Source organism: Stomoxys calcitrans, chromosome 3 (assembly GCF_963082655.1).
Source record: "Stomoxys calcitrans chromosome 3, idStoCalc2.1, whole genome shotgun sequence".
In the NCBI taxonomy this organism is placed as follows: domain Eukaryota; kingdom Metazoa; phylum Arthropoda; class Insecta; order Diptera; family Muscidae; genus Stomoxys; species Stomoxys calcitrans.
Window position 1 is genome coordinate 87,151,016 of NC_081554.1, and position 23,207 is coordinate 87,174,222.

The 23,207-nt window shown below is 41.2% G+C and overlaps 2 protein-coding genes across 2 annotated transcripts in view; both read right to left on the reverse strand.

Moving 5' to 3' along the window:
* Positions 1-379: 379 nt before the first annotated feature.
* LOC106085058 (uncharacterized) lies at positions 380-5,605 on the reverse strand. The gene is made up of 2 exons (XM_013249088.2): positions 5,268-5,605; positions 380-2,714 (listed from the first exon to the last, which is right to left on the reverse strand). Exons 1-2 carry the CDS (start codon positions 5,424-5,426, stop codon positions 837-839), a joined length of 2,037 nt encoding a protein of 678 aa, XP_013104542.2. The 5' UTR covers positions 5,427-5,605; the 3' UTR covers positions 380-836.
* A 10,749-nt stretch (positions 5,606-16,354) lies between these two features.
* The window catches only part of LOC106085046 (uncharacterized), a 319,563-nt gene continuing 312,710 nt past the window's right edge, over positions 16,355-23,207 (reverse strand). The window contains 3 exon segments of the mRNA XM_059364246.1: positions 16,355-17,004; positions 19,429-19,860; positions 19,928-23,158. Of these exon segments, the coding sequence (XP_059220229.1) occupies positions 16,763-17,004; positions 19,429-19,860; positions 19,928-23,158 (3,905 nt within the window). The 3' untranslated portion in view covers positions 16,355-16,762.

Genomic DNA, 23,207 nt, shown 5'->3' on the forward strand with positions numbered 1-23,207 from the left:
TGAATGTAGTCCATGGAGAACGACCGCCACCCATTGCACCCGAAGAAATCGACCTCTCCGGCAAACCAGAGTGGTTCTGGCTCAATTACGTTCCGGCAGATGCAGCCGCCTCAATTTCCACAGAGCTAGGATTGATGCCGACGTGCAAGATGTATGTCCCGATTGAAACCAGGGACCGCACGATACACGTCACCTGTTTAACTGCCCGGCCAGACCCACCCGACTCAGACCCAGATCCCTGTGGACGCACCCCATCTTAGTCGCAGAGTTCCTGGGTCTTGACACTCAACAGAATCAAACAGACGAAAGATAGAACAAAATAAACTGCTGCAACAACAACAACAACATAGTGTGGGTGCAAAAGAAAATGTCATAAATATTTAATCTCACATTGAAATATTTAATTTTTGTTTATTTAATTTTTCGATAATTACTCAAATACAATGGCATGTTGTATGAATGCAGGTAATAAATTACTAATAACAAGTCTAATAGTGGTAAACTTTGCATTAGGTCTAATCCATACGTAAGGAGTACGTAACTTGTTTGAAAATTTGTTCGTTATAGCAATAGTCATTAAGTAAAAAAAACAAAAATATACATAAAAAACAGCATAGAAAGTAAAAAATGTAAACGGTTTAGAGAACATCGTAGTCGAGAAATAGTCAAAATTAAAAATAAAAACAAATAAATATCACGATTTGTAAAAGATACCCATCAAACATTGGCGGCTCCAGCGAAATAATTTCGTTATAATCAGTTCACACACATATGTGTGTGTGTGCAAACATCTAAAAGTCTCATAGACCATTAAAAGGATGTTTTGGCTCTTTTGCTTAAAATTCGTCATCATTTTCGAATAGGGATATAATACGTTTGTGTTCAGCCTCTTTGTCGACATAGCTTGGATCCACGCCAGTTGATGATGCACGAGTGCCATTGCCATTACCTGCACTGGCTGTCATTGCATTATGCTTTAAGGCATTGTGAATCTCTAAAGCATCTAAAGTCTCAAACAAGAGATCGCACGTGGGACAACGTGCGCAGGGCGTACTTAGTAGGGGATTAGTGGAGGAATTCAGTGCTTTGGTATTGTTTTGCAAAAGATCCAAAAGTGGAGAAACATGGGTTCTTCGTGTACTCGTTGTTGTGGTTGTAGTTGTTGTCGTTTCCATTAGATCTTGTCGCACCGAAATTAGTGGAACTTTCTCCTGAACCGGAGTTGTTGTGCCCAATGTTAGCGGGGAGAGAGTTATGGGTTTGGCAGCATTTTGTAGTTTTTCCAGAAATGCTAAGCGCTCGGGATTATGATTTTTTGTGGCAGTTGGAGATATTTTTGGCATACTATTATTCAAACCACTTGTGGCCAATATCGCAATGGGCTTTTTCAAAATCATTTCCGATCTTTCGATTTCATGTAAAATGTTATTACTTATATTTATGGGTGTTTGTCTAAAAGGTGCTGCTACTGGCTGCTCTTGCAAAAACGAAGAGGCTATGACAGTTTTATTCACCTTATGAAGGGGCTGTCCAATCTTCGCTGCCGTAGAGGAACCAATGACATGTAGTATGTTATTGCTAGCATTTATAGGACATGGGCGACGTTCTGTTGATTCCACCAAGCAATTTTGTATGTTTTCATGTTTACTCTCATTTGATTTCTTCCTTTCTTCGTTGCGCTTAGCTTCAGTAGTCTCCTCGGTGACAGCTGAGTCGTTACTCTGCAACAAATCTGGCAAAGTTGTGTCCATCAAATTTTCCTTGAGCCACACACAAGTCTTGCGTATGCTGAATATCATGCGTCTTGTGAACTCGTGCGGAGATATTTCCTTATTACGTTTTATGTACATCAGATTCTTAATCTCTTCGAAGAATTCGGCAAACTTAAAGTCAACGCAAGTCTTTAGGTGCTCCTGTATGGTCTCTTCGAACATGAAGCGACGTGAGCAATATTTGCACTTGTGCTCCTTGCATGTGGATTCGATGTTAATGTTTACTAGATCCTTCAATTCATCCATGTCCATGATGTCGTCTTCCTCGAAGATTTTCTCCTTGTATGTGAATATGTTATTGGTTTTCTGGGAACCAGTGCCTTCACCATTGCCACCTGCAGCTATACTCTCCCCGTTCGATTCGTGCTCGACGTATTCATCGCTAGATATGTTTCGAGATATTTCGTCTTCGTAATTTTGTCGTTTTTTGCTAAAATATCCAGCTGTTGTGCTTGCCGCGGCAACATTTTTCTGCCTTCTCTGACGGGCAATTCCCCGTATTCGTTCATAACATTCTGGATTTTCGTACAAGTCCAACAGGTAGTTTAGACAACTCTTGGTTTGATTTGTTAAAACTCTTGCCATGTTACTGTTGTCATTAACCTGTCCACTTGTTATCAGTCTTTTGTTTACTTTGTTCTGATCTTTGTAAAAACATTTTGCGGTATTCTCATTCTCCTCGGCGACATTATTCGCCGGTGCTGTACGTGTCATTGTGTTATTGTCATTGATGATGGATGTTTTATTGTTGCCCGCAAGAATGTCATTCACCGCCTTGGGGTAGTTCCATTCCGTTTCGCCCTTAAGAATTGCATGGTATTCCTTAACAGCAAGGAAATTCAAGCATATTTCAATGGCCTTCTCGCGAAACGTGAATGCATGTTTTAAGTAGGATATGCAAAGAGCGCATATATGTTGGGGAAGACCATCGTCCTTTGAGATCTAAGGGGAAAAGAGATAAAGAACAAGATATATACATATATAAGTTTTAAAATAAATCAGGAATTGGACATGCTAACCTCAGAATGAATCATTAAGGTTTTTAAATAAGTATGCCAAAACCTAGCGAGTGTAGTATAGTTCTGTATAATTCATTGCTTATTCTATTTCTCTTCATCCACCATAGTGGTGAGGAATACAATCTTCGTCATTCTTTTGCTAACACCTTAAAATAACATCCAACTGCGGGGTAAAAACACAAAACAAAAGTCACCAATGCAACGAAGAAGAGCTCTTATTGGTAAAAGTCTCCTGTAGTCAGCCATTTCAAGCTCCTAAAGTAGTCAAAAATGACGAGAGGACCACACAGGCTGCAACATTGAGGTCCGATCTGTGTGGTGCTCAATGCTGTCAAGAGAAGCTTAGCTGCGAGCTACCGGGCGTCCACAGGTTGCGGATAGTGGAATGCTCCATACGGAGTAGCTGCATAGGCAGTCGCAGACAATCAACTGTTTCGAGCGGAGAGTCTCAGTGAGAGGCCGGGCAGCACCGGCTCTTGCTTAAGTACTGAGTGCCTATGATGGTCGATACGACAAAGCGAGTTATTGGCGCCTTTAAATAACCAATGGCTACCATGCTCCGGCGGCGATGAGTCGTATAGACCGTTCCGGTCTTGCTTGCTTGGCTATTAGAGCTCGACGAGGATCGCCACCTCCACATTTCCTGGATCTGGATATTCAACAAAACCAAGCAGAAGAAAAATAAAATACAAAATACTGCTACAACAACAATACGGACACGAGATAGCTGTGAGCACCACACAGCCTGGAACATTGAGCTCTCATTTGTGTGGTGTTCATTGCTGTCACGAGAAGCCTAGCTGCGAGCTACCCGGCGCGATACCGCGGAGAATCAGCGCCTTTAAATAACTAATAGCGCGGCGATCGTTCCTTTTGACCGGAACGAGCTTGCTCACCTACAGGGGTTTGACGAGGTTCGCCACCTCCACATGAAAATGTGGCTAAAACAACAACTAGCCCCCAACAGTAGGGAAGAGATCAAAATTAGAGGAACGCCTGATTCTTGTCTCACTTAGAGATTCAGTACGTGGTACTGCTTCCAGCGACAGTATTGTATTGACGAAACTTTGGAATTGCCATATGGAAGTTCATGCTACATAGATGGATCAAAGCTAGAGGATGGAGTGAGTACTCGGGTCCACATTGAGAATCCAGGGAGTGAGAACTGTTTCCGACTGTCTGACCATAACACGGTCCTGAAAGCAGAGATACGAGCGATCACGGAAGCGTGAGGTGGCGTCGTATTAACGCGAGCTCGTTGAGTGTGAACATCTTTACGGACAGTAAACTGGTCATAAAAGAATAATAACCAGGACGGTAAGGTCACGAACAGTCTTGGAGTGTTAGGAGATTAACGCATTTGCTGGGAATAGCACAATTCACATTGTTTAGCAAGGAGGAATGAAAGAGCAGACGATTTGGCAGTGATGGCCAGACGACACCTCTCGGGCCAACGCAGTTCGAGTAAAAGCCGTGGGCTACGAACGCGTATGTAACACTGTGGAAGGCGACAATCCTATGGGGAGATCTGAATCGTGAGAAGAAGAGGCTAGTACTGAAAGGAAGTAAGAAGGAGACCAGCAAAGCTTTCGGTATCATAGCGCGACACGTAAGATTTCGAGCTCACTTATGCAAAACAGGTGCGGCAAGTGAAAGGAGGACATGTGAGGAAGATGATGAGACTTTGGAGCATTTCCTACATCGCCTGGCTTTGGTGGCTAACAGAAACCGGCACTTATGTGAGGGACACAATACCAGATTGGAATTGAAATAGGGGCTTGGTATGGAAAAAATGTAGAGATTTTGTTAGTAGCACAGAATTCCTTACTTTGATTTTCTTTTTTGAGGTAACTGTTTGGTACTTAGAGCGCACAAGAGGCCCATTAGGATGTTGTAGTAAAGTGTTGTACGATGAGGCGGCAGGACTTCCACGGGGCGATCCAGTACGTAAAACCGGTTGCATTGGGACCATTTACTTTTGTGTGGTACAATTCTACTGCTTTTGGAATGAAAATGGTTTTTATGTCTTTCCATACTGGAGATATATACGACATACTAATGCCAACTAGACAATCGATTACAACTGAAGCGCGTTTCTAGAAAATCTTCAGCGTCCAACAACGGAATGCACGCAGATATGGATAGCAGCAAGGAGAACTACGAATATTAAATTTGTTTAAGCCTTGTGCTGATTGTTACTCATAGTACACCTTGTATTATCTTACACGAATCTATATTTATCCAAATACTAGGACTCTTTGAAATAAAAGCATCATAGCAGTTATATCAGAAAATTTATATCTTAATACAGGAATGCACAAGGTCAACAAAGATATAAGCAAAACTTATGGTATAAGCATTTATTTTAATACATACCCCTTCTACTACCGAATATAAATCCAATACTTTCTCCTTTGTTTTTTAATCATCCCTTGCAACCCATCCAAAAGGTTTTTGCATCTGACTTACGACTTACCCTTAATCCAATGGTATCTTGCATTAGCTCATATATGGGAGATTGCCAGTGCATATAGTCCTTGGAACTTGAATGTAGATAAACAGGAATTTTGTCAAATATATCATATTCGGCTGGACTTCCACATACACGGCATAAATTTCCCCAAGGCGATGTCATTGCAACCCGTAAATATTGTGTGGAAACTATTGGGGCGTCTCTTTTTCTCGAAACACCAGAACGTATGATATAAGTATTTTTCTTCACTTGAATCAATCAAATTGTATCACATAAAAATTTGAAAAAACAAACACAAAACACTCAAAGCTCAGACGCAACGACTATACATAGAAACAACAAATTATTTACAAATTAGGGATGGTACTTTTCTCGATTACTTTGTTATTCGATTATAAGCATTTAAATCGATACACATTCGATTAAGTTAATAATTGACCAAATTCCAAACACAATCTCTTCGTTGGGCGAAGGTGATTTAAATAAATCATGGGTTGTTCGCACGGGAAGACGAATCGCCAAATGGCTATTGCGGATATTAAAGAATAAAGAAAGAGGTTGTTATATAAATAGATAGATATAGAAAGAGGTTGTTATAGATAGATTAGTGTAATTCATGGAAATTTTAGTACTAAAATAATAAGAATTACCTTTCGAAATTGCTGTGTTGTCGTTGTTGTAGCCACATTTTCTTGTGGTGGTGGCGATTCTCGTTAAGCTCTAATAGCAGAGCAAGCTCGTTCCGGTCCAAAAAAGAGATCGCCGCGGGAACATTGTGGTCATTGATTATTTAAAGGCGCCAGTAACTCGCCTTGACATATCGAGCATCATAGGCACTCAGTATTTGTGCAAGAGTCGGTGCCGCCCGGCCTCTCACTGAGACTCTACGCTCGATACAGCTGATTGTCTGCGATTGCCGTATGGAGCATTCCACTATCCGCAATCTGTAGACGCGTCCGGTAGCTCGCAGCTAAGCTTCTCATGATAGCAATGAACACCACACTGATCGGACCTCACTGTTCCAGCCTGTGTGTTGCTCACAGCTATTCCGTGCCGGGATCGTAATTGCTGTTTTATCAAACAGCAGTCTTTAAATTAAATTAACGTTCCCCTCAATAACGCTAGTGGCATTTGTGAATATCTTACGGTGGTTAAACTGCTACTATAAAAAGGTTTAAAGTAAACATTTTTCATCATAAAATTTGGTGTCGAAACTAAACAAGTAGCAGAGCTTTTTCGAGGTTTATGACGTTTACTACAAATTTCTATAAAATTTGAATAAGATATACACCCATGGCGGTGAGCATCCGTAGTTCTATCCAGCTGAAATTCGTATTGTTGTAGATTGTTGCAGTAGTGTGTTTACTACTAAATTTGCCATGAACATTCCATTTAGGAACAGGGAATACTTCTCTCATATCAATGAGTGCAGTCCGATAATATTTAAGCTCAATGATAAGGGGCGTTCTTTGTTATGGCGAGTCCGAGCGATGTACCGCATGGCGACATCACTTGGTAGATAAGTTTTAACATGGCTGGATGCCTCACAAATGTAGCCAGCAATTGTTAGGGGATAACCACCCCTGAAAAAATTTCTGATCGTCGTAATCGGACATACTAAGCTTTTGCTTCCAATCAGTTCCCATATAAATCGATCCTCTAAACTAAATTTTTGAGCTCCTACATCCATAGAAAAAACCAAGCACGACGTTGACAAATTGAACATATCTTCATCTTCTTATATATAACAAGTAAAAAGGCATTAAGTTCGGCCGGGCCGAACTTTGGATACCAACCACCGCGGGTATATATGTAAACCACCTTTCGTCAAAATCCGGTGAAAATGCATGCCTTATGCCTCATAGCAGCTATATCGAAATATGTTCCGATTTGGCCCAAATACTTATAAGTACAAGTCATTGTTCAAAAGTGTTTAACAAAATATTGGTCTTTTTAGCATCTATATCTAAAAAAACCGATCTAAACCATATACAACACGGATGTCGAAAAGCCTAACATAAGTCACAGTGTCAAACTTCAGTGAAATCGGATTATAAATGCTCGTTTTATGGGGCCAAGACTTTAAATCGAGATATCGGTCTATATGGCAGCTATATCCAAATCTGAACCAATTCGCACCAAGTTGCAGAAAACTTTCGAAGAGCCTAACACAACTCACTGTCCCAAATTTCGGCGACATGGGACAATAAATGCGCCTTTTATGGCCCCAAAACCTTAAATCGAGAGATCGGTCTATATGGCAGCTATATCCAAATCTGGACCAATCTGTGCCATATTGCAGAAGTATGTCGAGGGGCTTAACTTAACTCACTGTACCAAATTTTGACGTCATTGGACAATAAATGCGCCTTTTATGACCGCAAGACATGAAATCAAGAGATCGGTTTATATGGCAGCTATATCCAAATCTGGACCGATCTGAGCCAAATTGAAGAAGGATGTCGAAGGGCCTAACATAACTCACTGTCTCAAATTTCAGCAAAATCGGATAATAAATGTAGCTTTTGTGGGCCTAAGACCCTAAATCGGCGGATCGGTCTATATGGCAGCTATATTCAAATCTGGACCGATCTGGGCCAAATTGCAGAAATATGTAAGGCGGCTTAACCTTACTCGCTGTCCCAAATTTCGGCGACATCGGACAATAAATGCGCCTGTTATGGGCCCACAACCTCAAATCGAGAGATCGGTCTATATGGCAGCAATATCCAAATCTAGACCGATCTGGACTAAATTGAAGAAGGATGTCGAATAGCCTACACAACTTACTGTTCCAAATTTTAAGAAAATCGGACAATAAATGCGCCTTTTATGGGCCCAAAACCTTAAATCGGGAAATCAGTCTCTATGGCAGCTATATTCAAATCTGGACCCATCTGGGCCAAATTGAAGAAGGATATCGACTGGCTTAATACAACTCACTGTCGCAAATTACAGCGAAATCGGATAACTAATGTGGCTTTTATGGGCCTAAGACTCTAAATCGGCGGATCGGTCTATATGGGAGCTATATCAAGATATAGTCCGATATAGCTAATCTTCGAACTTAACCTGCTTATGGATAAAAAAAGAATCTGTGCAAAATTTCAGCTCAATATCTCTATCTTTAAGGACTGTAGCGTGATTTCAACAGACAGACGGACGGACATGGCTAGATCATCTTATATTTTTACACTGGTTAAGAATATTTCGAGGTGTTGCAAACGGAATGACAAAATGAGTAAACCCCCATCCTTCGGTGGTGGGTATAAAAGTAAGTAAAGCTGATAGATCCAAAAAATCAGAAACACGAAGAGATTTCTATGTTATTGCAATTGTACACTTTTTCCTTTCCTGGCCAACAAATTGATGTCAAATGACCTAGAGGCAAACGTAAGTGTAATATAGAAATAGTTTCTCTCAAAAACCAATGTCCAAACTGAAACTTTAGTAGACGACATGGGAGTGAGAGCAGAGACAACGGAGGACATGTTGAGACTTTTGATGCGAATCCATTTTCCACAGGATACGAGGGGACTCACGCTATTAATACGATTCAAATACAACATACCAACGCACGGCCCTTGAAGCCATCGCACCTAATGTGGTTGAAAAGTCTTCTAACCAAAGACGAAACGCGTACCATAGGGGTTGGTGTGTGTTGCTATCTTTGGCTTTCCTTTTCCATTTGCATCTCCGATCATTGAGCTCGTTTCGAAAGAGAAACAAACAGAAATTTTGAAGATATATTAAAAACAGTTCGTGCCAAATTTTGTGCAGATCTGTTGAAAATTGTAGCTACTAAGGCAATTTAAGTGCAAATTGGGCGATACGTATATATGGGAGCTATATCTAAATCTGAACCGATTTTAACCAAAATCAATAGAGTTTGTCCTTGGGCCAAAAAGGTGATATGTGCAAAATTTCGTGGGGATTGAACAACAAATACGACCTGTACTTTGATTACAAGAATACATGGACTCACAGACGGACAGACGGACATGGCTAAATCGAATCAGAAAGTGATTCTGAGTCGATCGGTATACTTATCAATGGGTCTAGCTCTACTCCTTCTTAGCGTTGTAAACAAATGCACAAACTTATAATATCCTGTACCACAGTGGTGGTGTAGGTTATAAAAACAGTCTTTTCAGTTGTCACTCTGCTGTCTCCAGTGTCCACAGTCTACGAGTGTAGCTGCACCTACAGGACTTCTCTTTTTTATACACACCACCGAAGGATGGGCGAAATATCCATTTCCGACCCTATAAAGTATATATATAACCTTGATCAGCGTAAAAATCTAAGACGATCTAGACATGTCCGTCCATCTGTCTGTTGAAATCACGCTACAGTCTTTTAAAATAGAGATATTGAGCTGAAAATTTGCACAGATTCTTTTTTTTGTCCATAAGCAGGTTAAATTCGAAGATGGGCTATGTCGGACTATATCTTGATATAGCCCCCATATATACCGATCCGACGATTTGGGGTCTTAGATTTATAAAAGCCACATTTATTATCCGATTTTCCCTAAATTTAGGACAGTGAGTTATGTTAGGCCCTTCGATATCCTTCGTCAATTTGGCCTAGATCGGTCCAGATTTGGATATAGCTGCCATATAGACCGATCCTCCGATTTAGGGTCTTAGGCCCATAAAAGCCACATTTATTATCCGATTTTGATGAAATTTAGGACAGTGAGTTGTGTTAGACCCTTCGACATCCTTTGTCAATTTGGCTCAAATCGGTTCAGATTTAGATAGAGCTGCCATATAGACCGATCCTCCGATTAAGGGTCTTAGGCCCATAAAAGCCACATTTATTATCCGATTTTACCGAAATTTAGGACAGTGAGTTGCCTTAGGCCCTTAGACATCTTTCTTCAATTTGGCCCCGATCGGATCAGTTTTGGATATAGCTGCCATTAGACCGATCCTTCGATTTAAGGTTTTGGGCCCATAAAAGGTGCATTTATAATCCGATGTCGCCGAAATTTGGGACAGCGAGTTAAGTTAAGCCCCTTGACATACTTCTGCAATATGGCACAGATGGGTCCAGATTTGAATATACTGCCACATAGACCGACCTCTCGGTTTTAGGTTTTGGGGCCATAAAAAGCGAATTTATTGTCCGATGTCGCCGAAATTTGGGACAGAGAGTTAAGTTAAGCCCCTCAATATATTTCTGCAATTTCGTCTAGATCGATCAAGATTTGCATATAGCTGCCATATAGACCGATATCTCGATTTAAAGTCTTGGCCCCAAAAAAGGCTCTTTTATTATCCGATTTAATTGAAATTTGACACAGTAACTTATGTTAGGCTTTTCCACATCCATGTTGTATATGGTTCAGATCGGTTTATTTTTATATATAGCTACTAAAAAGACCAATATTTTGTTATACACAATTGAACAATGACTTGTACTTATTAGTATTTGGTCATAATCGGAACATATTTCGATATAACGGCTGTGGGAAATAAGGTATGCAATTTTCACCGGATTTTGATGAAAGGTGGTTTACATATATACCCGAGGTGGTGGGTATCTAAAGTTCGGTCCGGCCGAACTTAACTACCTATACCTATACTAATTTCGTCATTCTGTTTGTAACACCTCGAAATATGCGTCTAAGACCCCATTAGTATATATATTCTTGATCGTCGTGACATTTTAAGTAGAACTAGCCATGTCCGCCGTCCGCCCGTCTGTCTGTCGAAAGCACGCTAACTTTTGAAGGAGTAGAGCTAGCCGCTTGAAATTTTGCACACGTACTTATTATTATTGGTGTAGGTCGGTTGGGATTGTAAATGGGCCAAATCGGTCCATGTTTTCATATAGCTGCCATATAAACCGATCTTGGGTCTTGACTTCTTGACCTTTAGAGGGCGCAATTCTCGACCGATTTGACTAAAATTTTGCACATAGTGTTTTGATATCACTTCCAACAACTGTGCTAAGTATGGTTCAAATCGGTTCATAATCTGGTATAGCTGCCATATAAACCGATCTTGGGTCTTGACTTATTGAGCTTTTAGAAGGCGGAATTCTTATCCGATTTGACTGAAATTTTGCACATAATGTTGTGATATCACTTCCAACAACTGTGCGAGGTATGGTTCAAATCGGTCCATAACCTGATATAGCCGCTATATAATCCGATCTTGGGTCTTGAGTTCTTGAGACTCTAGAGAGCGCAATTCTTATCCGATTTGGCACATACTTTGTACAACGGCTTCACCCATGGCCTTCAACATACGTGTGCAATATGGTCTGAATCGATCTATAGCTTGACACAGCTCCCATATGAACCCATCTCCCGATTTTGCTTCTTGAGCCCCGAATGGGACAATAACTTAATATAGCTCCACCTCCTCCTCCCTCCATATTCATTATTCTTTGTTTGCCTAAAAAGAGATACTGCGCAAAGAACTCGACAGATGCGATCCATGGTGGAGGGTATATAAAATTCGGCCGGCCGAACTTAGCATGCTCTTACTTGTTACCAGCAATCCCATGGCAGCCGGTTGTACGCACCGGATTAACCCGATGGAATCCGCATCCGCAAAGGCTGCCTGTTCTGCGTCCCGATTTATGGCCAGGTTTACAACCCTGACATAAGTGGATTGCTATCTAGCCATAATCGTCTGGTTCTAGGGGATTTTAATGCGCATCACACGTGATGGCATTCTCCCCTGGGTAACGACCAGCGTGGCATAGCTTTGGCAGAGCAGATTGAAAGCTCCACGTTTTGCACGGTGAATGAGGATGCCCCCACTAGGATTACGAGGAGGTGCAGCCACTCGCCAGACATCTCCATTGCATCCCCTGATCTCCTGAGTGACGTATCCTGGCAAGCCGTCATCTCTTTGGGGTCAGACTACCTCCCCATTATTCTCACCATCGACCGACCACCCGAGAATCAGCGAGCTGAATCTGGAAATAAACAGGGTAGTCAACGAACATAAGCGGAATTTGTGGCTGGAACATTTGGAGCAATGTAACTTAAGCACCGGTGTAGGCAAACTGTGGTCTACTGTTAAGTCACTCTCGAACCCCGGTAGACGGGATGGCAGGCTGTTCAACCGTCAATTTATTGTGCATCCCGAGAGAGTCAGGGCAAGGAGGAGAGCCATTCGCCGTATTCGTGGTCTCCGAGTCGATGAACAGCCATCACAATTTACCGTGGGCGAAGTTACGAATGTCATTTTCCTCGTAGGAAAATCAACATGGATTTCGAAGACTGCACAGCACAACAACAGCTTTGCATGCCATCATCGCACACATTTGAAGTGGCTTCAATTAGCCCAGTCCATGTGATAGGACGGTCCTTGTGGCACTGGACCTGTCGAAGGCATTCGAAACGGTCAGCCATGCCAAATTATTTGAGGACATCGCCAACATGTCCCCCCAGCCAGGCCTAAAGCGATGGGTCGCGAATTATCTGTGTGGTCGCCAGTCATTTGTGGAATTTAGGGATAAGAAGTCGAAACACCGTAGGGTGAAATAGGGAGTTCCCCAAGGTGGGGTGATATCTCCGGCACTGTTTAACCTCTACCTATCCTCCATTCCACCCCCTCCAGGCGGCATAGAGATCATGTCATATGCGGACGATTGTACGATCATGGCATCAGGCCCCCTCCCATTGATGACATCTGCGATAGGTTAAACGTCTACCTCAACGAACTTGCCTTAAATTTCGCTGCAAGAAATCTGCCACCAAATCTTCAGCCACATTATTCACTACAAATACGCGTGAGGTGAATACTGAGCTGACTGTGATGGTCGATCGAGAAATGATTCCGACCATCAAGTGTCCCAAAATATTTGGCGTCACATTTGACAGCTCTTACACATTCTCCCCACATGCCACAGCAATCTGTGATAAAGTCAAAAGTAGAAACAAGGTCCTCAAGTCACTTGCTGGCAGCACTTGGGGTGCAGACAAAGAAACCTTGTTGACCACGTACCAAGCAATTGGCTGGTCTGTGGTAAGTTATGCAGCGCCAGTGTGGTCTCGTCAACTTTGTGACACGTAGTGGAATAATATTCAGATCTGTCAGAATGCTGCCCTCCGAACTGCGACGGGCTGTCTCCTCAGTTCTCATGTGGACCACCTCCATCAGGAGACAATGATCTTATCACTACATGCTGTCCAAGCAATACCTTTTGGGCTGTCGAATCGAAGAAACCATCCAAATCATCATCTTGTGGATAGATATCCACCGCCCAGAAGCTTTAAGGTAGATCTACATGATCTAGAGCGTGAGGTTCATCGCTACAAGAGAGAACCTCTAGATCAAGCGGCATATCAAGCGGGTCTAAACAACATTCATGCAGACACGGTGGCAGATGCGGTAACTGACTACCGGGCGAATGTAGTCCTTGGAGAACGACCGCCACCCATTGCACCCGAAGAAATCGACCTCCCCCGGCAAACCAGAGTTGTTCTGGCTCAATTACGTTCCGGCAGATGCAAACGCCTCAATTCCTACAGAGCTAGGATTGATGCCGACGTGCAAGATGTATGTCCCGATTGTAACCAGTGACCGCACAATACACGTCACCTGTTTAACTGCCCGGCCAGACCCACTCGAATCAGACCCAGATCCCTGTGGACGGACTGGGTCTTGAAACTCAACAGAATCAAGCAGACGAAAGATAGAACACAATAAACTGCTACAACAACTTGTTACCATCAACAAAATCAAAAGCATATACACAATTATTTTTAATATTTTATTTATTTTTTTAATATTAGTTTTTCATTTATGCATTTTATTAATAATATTAATATAATTTCGATTTTATTTATACATTCTTTAAAATTTAATTTAACTATTTAATATACAAAGTTTTGTTTTTTTTAAAGGTTTTTTCGTTTTTTTTTATATATAAATTAAATAGACACAAATAAAAAATAAAATTAAACGCCAGTGCAAAAAGTACATAAAGTCATTAAAATAAAAAATCATAAATAATTAAAAAGTTTTTGAAAAAAAAGAACAAAAGAAAAGTAAAAGTAGTTCGAAACTATTGCAGTAACCTAAACTAAAAATTAAACTTTAATAAGCATTTGTGACAGTTTCTTATGGAGAGAATGGTGATTCTCTTTTTAAAAAAGAAAAAAATATAAAAAAAGCCCTGGCATTTAGGAAAAGCATTATAAAATTACTCAAGAAAAAACTAAATCAGCCAAAGAAGAGTAGGAATTAGTTAAATATTCATAAGACAAAGGATAAATAAAACTTAAGTATAGTTAAAAATTAAAAAAAAAATAGTTATCTAAAACGTTCTTCCTGGGTTCTTTGAAGTAGAGAATAAAAACAAAACACTAATATTTACATATAAAAGGCAGGCTAGAGAATTAGAAGAAACAAAATAAAAAAAACTATAATGAACTATGAGTCTGTGAAGTATGAAAAACGTTTTAGTCGTTCGTTGCTAACTTTAAGATTGTCTTTTTATGTTTATATATTTTTTGTTAAATATATAGTTATTCATATGGATTTTTTCTTTAGGAAAATTGACTTAAAATAGTGACTATACATTGTGTATGATATACCATTTATTATTATTAAGTTATTGAGTGTTGTTGAGTTCCTTGAAGGATTCACTTTGAAGAAAATAGTCCTTTAAACTATAGTTTCTCCATTAGTTTCGCTGCTTTAAAGAGAAGTATATTTCAAAGCTAATTTTCCCCCACGAATTCTAAAGCGGAACTTGAAAAATAATTTCTGTATTGGAAGCCAATATTTTTTGAAGATTTTTTGTTTTGTACTTGGGTACTTAGGGATGAAGAACTTCACACTGTTCTAGCCAGTAAATGTCGATTACATACAACGAATATTTTCACTTGTCTGCACACTTTAAAATCAGCTGTTCTCTTATTTTTGACATAGAGAGATTAACCGTCTGCTTGATGTATGATATAGGGACGATTTACAAACACTGTCATCTGGCTTTTTGAATATTAAAATATTCGATTTTTCCCTGATTGTTTCTATTTCCCCAAATCTTTTTTCTATTGCCATTGTCATTTGTTTTCAAATTAAAATATTAAACAAAACAATTATTTATAAAAAAAAATATTGGTTATATATTATAAAAAAAAAAAATATTATTAATAATCAAATCCTCCATTAGTCAGTTATTAAAAAAAAAAATATAAACATTTACATTAACTTAACTTTATTACATTTAGTAGTAGTGGTAGTAGTACTAGTTTAAGGAAAAGGGACTCTTTTTTTTTGTAAAGGCTTCTTAGAATCCTTACGCCCTGATAAGCAAGAAAACTGGGCCAATTGTTTGTAGTAGGCTCATTTCGGTGATTGGGTGTGTGTGTGTGTGTGTTTGGTTTTTCTTTTCCTAGATGTTTTAAAGAAAATTCTTAACTAAAAGAATTTATGAAAAACAAAACAAAAGAAGAAGAAGAGGAAGAAGGAGCTTAGCTGAGTTGGCTTGAAAAAAAATAAGCATAGCCTCATTCTTGTTGAGTATTTCTGGGCATTTTGAAAGAAAAAGGTCCCTTATATTTATTTTAAATTCCATGAGGAGTGACTTTTTTCCCCCAGACTGGGTCTGAAAACCTTAAATCACTTGGCAGTTTTATTTTTCTTTTGGAAAATTTCTATTGCGTTTCTTTTCAGAAAAAAATTATTTATATACATTCACTAAAAAAAAAGAAAACCTACAAAAAAAAAAAACAGAATTTGACTAATGAAGAAGTTGTCGTTAGTACGAGAATTTTCAAATAGTTTCTTCAATGGACCTCTGCTCATGGGCCTCAGCCTATGTATGCAGCCGGCCTGCTTGAACTTTGTGCCCGTTTCATTTACGCCTTGCTAAAAATGTTTCCATTTAAATATGTATGTAATTGTAACCTATAAGCAGTGTTGTTTAATAACTTTGGCAGTATATATGTTTTTTGAGGGTTACATCACATATGATAAAACTAATTTAAATTTAATACAAAAATCCAATCATTCTAGCAATTTTTGCTCCATACGGCTTCTGCTCCATATTTACAGGCCTGTTGGCTTTTGAGCCAAAACTATTCGAAATTCTCATGTTAGTTTTTTTCTCCACTTTCATTTCATTTACATCTACTCTAAGCAATATTTGAAAAAAAATTACGATTTTTTTTTGCTTTCATAAATTTACATCATTACTACATTTTATACGATTTCTTTCTCATAGATTTTTTTGTTTTGTCATAAAAATAGTTTAGAATACTTTTAATTTTCTTTTCCAATTGTTAACAGTTTAAAGCATTGAATGTACAGATTTTTTTTTTATTTAAGGCCGAAACTTTTTTCATATACTGAAGTTTAAAACTTTTTGCACTTGGTGTTTGTTGTATTTGTGTTTTTTTTTTACAATATCTTTGTTTCGTACTTAATTGTCTAGATTGTGTTGTGTTTATAAGTAAAATGATTTTTAGTTTTTACTTGTACGTCTTAATTTTGTATTAAATTTGAGTAAATTTCTATATCTTACGATAGATAGTCTGGTGTTGGTTCTGGCACTACTTCGGGGTTGGTGAACAACGGGTTGGGAAACTCTGGTGGATGAGGTAGAGGTGCCAAGGTTTTGGGTCTTCTTCTGTAGGCCATGAGCCAGCAGGAAACAGCTACTGCAACTGCGACCAAGGCCAAAAGGGCAGTGATTACCAAGGCAATAATCAAACCCACCATCGATACGCATATATCCTCAACCCTTTGAGCCGAAGGTTTAACTGAAAAACGAAGCAACGAAAACAAAATTAATAGTAAGAACCTTCTTAAGAATGAACAAGTTCGGCCGGGCCGAAACTTATAAACCCTCCACCATGGATCGCATTTGTCGAGTTCTTTTCCCGGCATCTCTTCTTAGGCAAAAAAGGATATAAGAAGAGATTTGCTCTGCTATTAGAGCGATATCAATATATGGTCCGGTTTGGACCGCAATTAAATTATATGTTGGAGACCTGTGTAAAATGTCAGCCAATTCGAATGAGAATTGCGCCCTTTGGAGGCTCAAGAAGTAAAATAGAGAGATCGATTTATATGGGAGCTGTATCGGGCTATAGACCGATTCAGACCATAATAAACACGTATGTTGATGGTTATGAGAGGATCCGTCGTACAAAATTTTAGGCAAATCGGATAATAATTACGACCTCTAGAGGCTCAAGAAGTCAAGATCCAAGATCGGTTTATATGGTAGTTAATCCGGTTATGAACCGATTTGAACCTTATTTGACACAGTTGTTGAAAGTAAGAATAAAATAAGTCATGCAAAATTTCAGCCAAATCGGATAAGAATTGCGCACTCTAGAGGCTCAAAAAGTCAAGACCCAAGATCGGTTTATATGACAGCTATATCAGGTCATGAACCGATATGGTCCATTTACAATACTAACCGACCTACATTAATAAGAAGTATTTGTGTAAAATTTCAAGCGGCTAGCTTTACTCCTTCAGAAGTTAGCGTGCTTTCGACAGACAGACGGACGGACAGGCGGACGGACATGGCTAAATCGACATAAAATGTCGCGACGATCAAGAATATATATACTTTATGGGGTCTCAGACGAATATTTCGAGTAGTTACAAACAGAATGACGAAATTAGTATACCCCCCATCCTATGGTGGAGGGTATAAAAATGATTATATAACAAGTAAAGAGGCATTAAGCTCGACCGGACCGAACTTTGGATACCCCCCACCTTGGGTATATATGTAAACCCCCTTTCCTGGCAATCCGGTGAAAACCATATTTGGGACGGATGTCGGGAGACGTAAAACTACCCATTGTTTCAAATTTCAGCGAAATCGGATAAAAAATAAAGCTTTTATGGGCTTCAGTCCCTTTATCGACAGATCGATCTATATGGCAGCAATATCTAAATATAGTCCGATCTGAACCATATTTTTGGACCCTATGTTGAGAGGCGTAAAACTACTCACTGTTTCAGCGAAATCGGTTAAAAAATAATGCTTTTATGGGCTTCAGACCCTTAATCGGGAGATCGGTCTATATGGCAGTTATATCTAAATATAGCCCCTTTGTTGAGAGGCCTAAAACTACTCACTGTTTTAAATTTCATCGAAATGGGTTAAAAAAAAAATGCTTTTATGGGCTTCAGACCCTTTATCGGCAGATCGGTTTATATGCAGCTATATCTAAATATAGTCAGTTCTGAACTATATTTGGGTCCTACATTGAGAGTGCTAAAACTACTCACCGTTTCAAATTATCCACAAGATGGTGATTTTTGTTGTTTTTTAAATAACTCGCGACCAAATTTTTTAGGCCGGTGAGAGGGCAATGCTCTCAAAAAAAAAGCGTGACATGGCTGGCCATATCAAAACCCTTCGAAATGCAAAAGCCACGAGGATCGCTTTGTGGTACTGTTTGGTGTCGTTCAAAACTCAGCTTGTAAATGCTGTAGTTAATATGCAAGGATGAGTAGTCCCCCAAGCGCCTTAGCTACTTGAGAGAGAGGGGAAATCGGTGAGTACGTTTCTTCCTGGCTTCAATAGCTGGATTAATCTGCCATTTTCCGGCCATTGGGAACCGCAAGGGTGCCAAAATACAAATTGAGGACCTTGTTCATGTAGTCAAATCCTTAGTCTGCAATCGGATTGGTCGTCCTGAATCGTATTAGACCAAACTGTGGCTTTTTTTAGGGAGGCTTTTTCGAAGAGGCAGTACATGGTCTAACCAACTCACATCTATGAGATATACGCAAAATTATAAAGCATGGGTGCCATAAAAAAATCCTTCAGGAGGAGTAGTGGTCCATTGAGTAGAGGCTCAGTAGCAGATATGTGGGGACAATAACGCCAGGCCCCACAATGAAAATTTCTTGAAAACCACCATTCAGGAGCCTGAATGACAGCTCGTATTAAATGAGTGTATGAAACCATCTATCGAGTTGACATCTGGAAGCTTCAATTTGGCAAAAATTTTGTGTGTCAATCACATTTATGAACTCTATCGTTGACTTGCTTAGACCCTTTGAGCCCATTGGTATCTTATGCATTCACTGACATAAGCATTTGCGTAAATCAAATACCCAGACTCCATTGTGGTACGTACACAAGGTTCGGTTTTGTCGAACCCGAACCCGTTTTTACTAATCTTAGTTTTTTTTTTCTAAATATAAGTACTCACTATTTGCATCATTAGCTCCTGTTGTTGTTCTCTTTTCAAATGTTAATATGGCGTTTGAAGATATGGTTATCTCTTCGCGTAGTTGACCTTCCATGCCGGTGTTTGTGGCTATGGCCGTGGAATCATTGGTAGAGTTGTCAGCAATGGAACGACGGCGACGACGTCCAAAGGCATTGTAGCCACGACAATTCACAGGTTGACATTTGCCAAAGCACACGCGTATGTTACACTGGAAGCGTATGTTGTCCGATGAGGGGAACTTGAAGGCATTGAAATTGGCCAACAGACTGTTGGTATCTGGATTGTATTCCCAATCGCCGAATATGGAAGGATCGGTGGCGCAGCCATTTTCATCGGTGACAATGTATTCATTTTCGACATTATCCTCCATTGTCTTGGCTATGCAGGAACGAGCAAAGCCTCCATAAATAGCTGCGAATGAGATGAGTTAGCAGAGAATTAGAAACAAATTTCTTGCATTATCCAAGGGAATACTTACTTGCTGGTTCAACATCCACTTGTAGTTTCAGGTTATCTCCAATTTCGGCAGAGTTGATTTCTTCACCCTCGTGCGTTATGATTCTCATTTGACAAATCGGTGGTGGACCTGTATTGGCTATGGTGCCTGCCGTGGTCAACATGGACACATTAAAGCCTAGCGTGACATTCTTTTCGCCTGTCTGATAGACACATTTGATATTGTAAGCCTGAGCCTTGTAGGTCACCAATTTGGGATGTTTCTGTATGACCAAGACAAAGCTGGCCACATCCTTGACAGCCTGCATGCCACAGCTTCCAAAGTGTACACGGAAAATTTCGGTACGTGGCACCGTCTCCCCGGCCAAGTTGACAACACGTCTGCACTCTTCGTCCTTGCTGTGACCCTTGACATACAACACACCATTGAAGGCTGGTTCGGTTATGTGGATTTCGACTTGGACACCATCGGCCAAACATGACACTACCATGTCTGGGCGTGGAAAATCAGTGCGGAAGTTGGTATGGTTACATATTAGATCTGGATTACCAGAATAACCGGCAATACATTGGCATTGGGCACGATGGTTGATGGCATTACAGAAGGCGTTGACACCACAGGTCTTGAGCAGGCAAGGATCTTCACAGGTCTTGGTCTCACCATGGCAATAGCGGTTATCGGCACAGTCCTCGTTGGTTTCACATTCGGGCTTGTTGTCGGGTATACATTCGCCACTGCTTGTCAGACGATATCCATGGTTGGTGGGGCAAATACAATGACCGCGTTCATCTATGACGAAGCCTTTCTCCAAAGCGCACACACAGTGGCCGGTCTCATCGATTCTGAAACCTTGTTCGGCTATGCAAGGGGTGCAGTACTCATAGATATCCAAAGCGGTTCCCGGAGGACAAACACATTGTCCATCGATATCACGCACAAAGCCCTTTTCGATGACACATACGACACGTTTGTCGCACTGAATGGCAGCATTTCCGGTATAGCCTTCCAAACATTCACAGATCATGGTTCGAACAGGTACGGTGTCCAAGACCTTGCATTTGGCATTGACGCCGCAAGGTTGGGTGGCATTGCAAGGATTGATACATTCTCCTCTGATGCAGGCAGTTTGGCTGGGACAATCACCATCGTATTGACAAATCGGTATATTACGCTCAACTTCACAGCCATTGCGTCTAGCTACAGTTCCGGGTGGACAGGCGCATTGTGGATGGTGTTGGTATACTTTGCATACTTCGTCAATGGCACAGACGGCCGTCGTTTCGCAGGGATTCTCGCATTTTCCGTTTACACAGGCCTTGTCCATGGGACATTCATTGTCACTTCTGCAACCCAATGGAGTACATGATATGCGAGCGTTTCCTCTGAAGCCCGGAATACATTGGCAAACGGCACGATGATCCATGGCCAAGCACTGGGCATTCGAACCACATTGTTCACCTTGGCAGGCGGGTACACAGAGATTATTGCGACAAGCATGGGTTGTGGGACAGTCAGAATTGATGGAACATTCAACTTTGGAGCATTCAAACTCGGGGTTTCCTTCATAGCCCTGGCGACAAGTGCACACAGGCTTGTGATCTTTAATGCGACACTCGGCATTGAGGCCACAGTTGCAAGGATCGCGACAAACTCCATTAACGCAAGATTTGTCATTGGGACAATCGGAGTCGGCTATGCAACCTCCCACTTCAATGACAGTCTTTGTGGGTTGGCAAGTTCCGCTGCCACTGCTGATATAGCCATCGGGGCATACGCAAATCATAGTTCTTACAGGCGAGGTGGGTGTTACTTCACATTGTGCAGGTCGGTGGCAGGGTTCAAGTATCAGGCAAGGATCAACACATTCATTGCCAATACAGGCCAGGCGCGCAGGGCAATCGGTATCGAGACGGCAGGTTGGTTGTATTTCTGGTGAACAGTCCACATAGGGATTACCAATGAATCCAGCGGGACAGCGACATATGGCCAGGTGATTTTGGGCTCGGCACTCGGCTCGTGGTGAGCACGTGTTCTGGTAGACGCAAGGATTAACACACTGTTCGTTGTAGCAGTACTTATCTGAGGGGCAGTCATTGTTGGACTGGCAACCAATAACGCGGCATCTCTCATAGGCATTGCCGCGGAAGCCACTCTTACATCTGCACATGGCCCGGTTCGATTGGACATAACATTCAGCGTTTATGCCGCAGGGATCGTTAACTAGGCAGGGATTAATGCAATTGCCATTAACACAAGCCTTGCCCGAGTCACATTCGCTGTCAACGCGACAGCCAATTGATCTACACAAGGTGTAGGGATTTCCTTCAAAACCATCTTGGCAAGAGCAAGTGGCACGGTGATTACTGACTTGGCATAGGGCGTTCGTTCCACAGTTGCAAGGATTGCGGCATTGTCTATTGATGCAAGCCTCCTGATCGTTACAGTCAGAGTCCGATGTGCAGCCAGGTGGACTTTGCAATACAACTTGTTTGCATTCGCCGCGCGCATCAGGAACATAGGAAGCAGGACATTCACATACCATGGTGCGGACAGGCACGCTGTCCAACACGCTGCACTGGGCCGAGCTGGCACATGGTGACAACTCAGTGCAAGGGTTCTGGCATTTCACATCAATGCAAGCCAATCCGCTGGGGCAATCGCCATCGTCACGGCAGACTGGTTCTTGAGGCCTGACTTCACAGTAGGCAAACGGATTACCCAACGGCATATTCTCGGGACATCTGCAGACAGCCCTGTGTTGCAGAGCTTGACATATGGCATTTTGGGCACAAGGATTATCTTGGTCGCGGCACGGATTAATGCATATGTTGCTTACACAAGCCTGGTTCGAGGCACAATCATAGTCAGAGTTACACTCCACACGTATGCAGCGTGTAAATGGATCTCCTTGCATGCCTGCGGGACAGCGACAAGTTGCCCTGTGATTGCGGCCATAACATTCAGCATTCAGAGCGCAAGGATCGCTGATCAAGCATGGGTTTACACACTCTCTGTTGAGACATTGCTGATCGCTGGAGCATTCATCATCCGATTGACAACCAATGACGGCGCAACCGTATTGAGCATTGCCTGAGTAGCCGGGCTTACAATAGCAAATCGGGTGATGATTGCGCACCTTGCAGTCGGCGTTGGGCCCGCAGTTACATGGGTTAACACATTTCTCATTAAAGCATGATTCGGAGGTGGGACAGTCCGAGTTGGATTTGCATCCGACGGTTATAACATCACGTGCTGCAAGAAAGCAAAAAAAAAAACAAAAATTAGGAATCGTGAGTTTCGC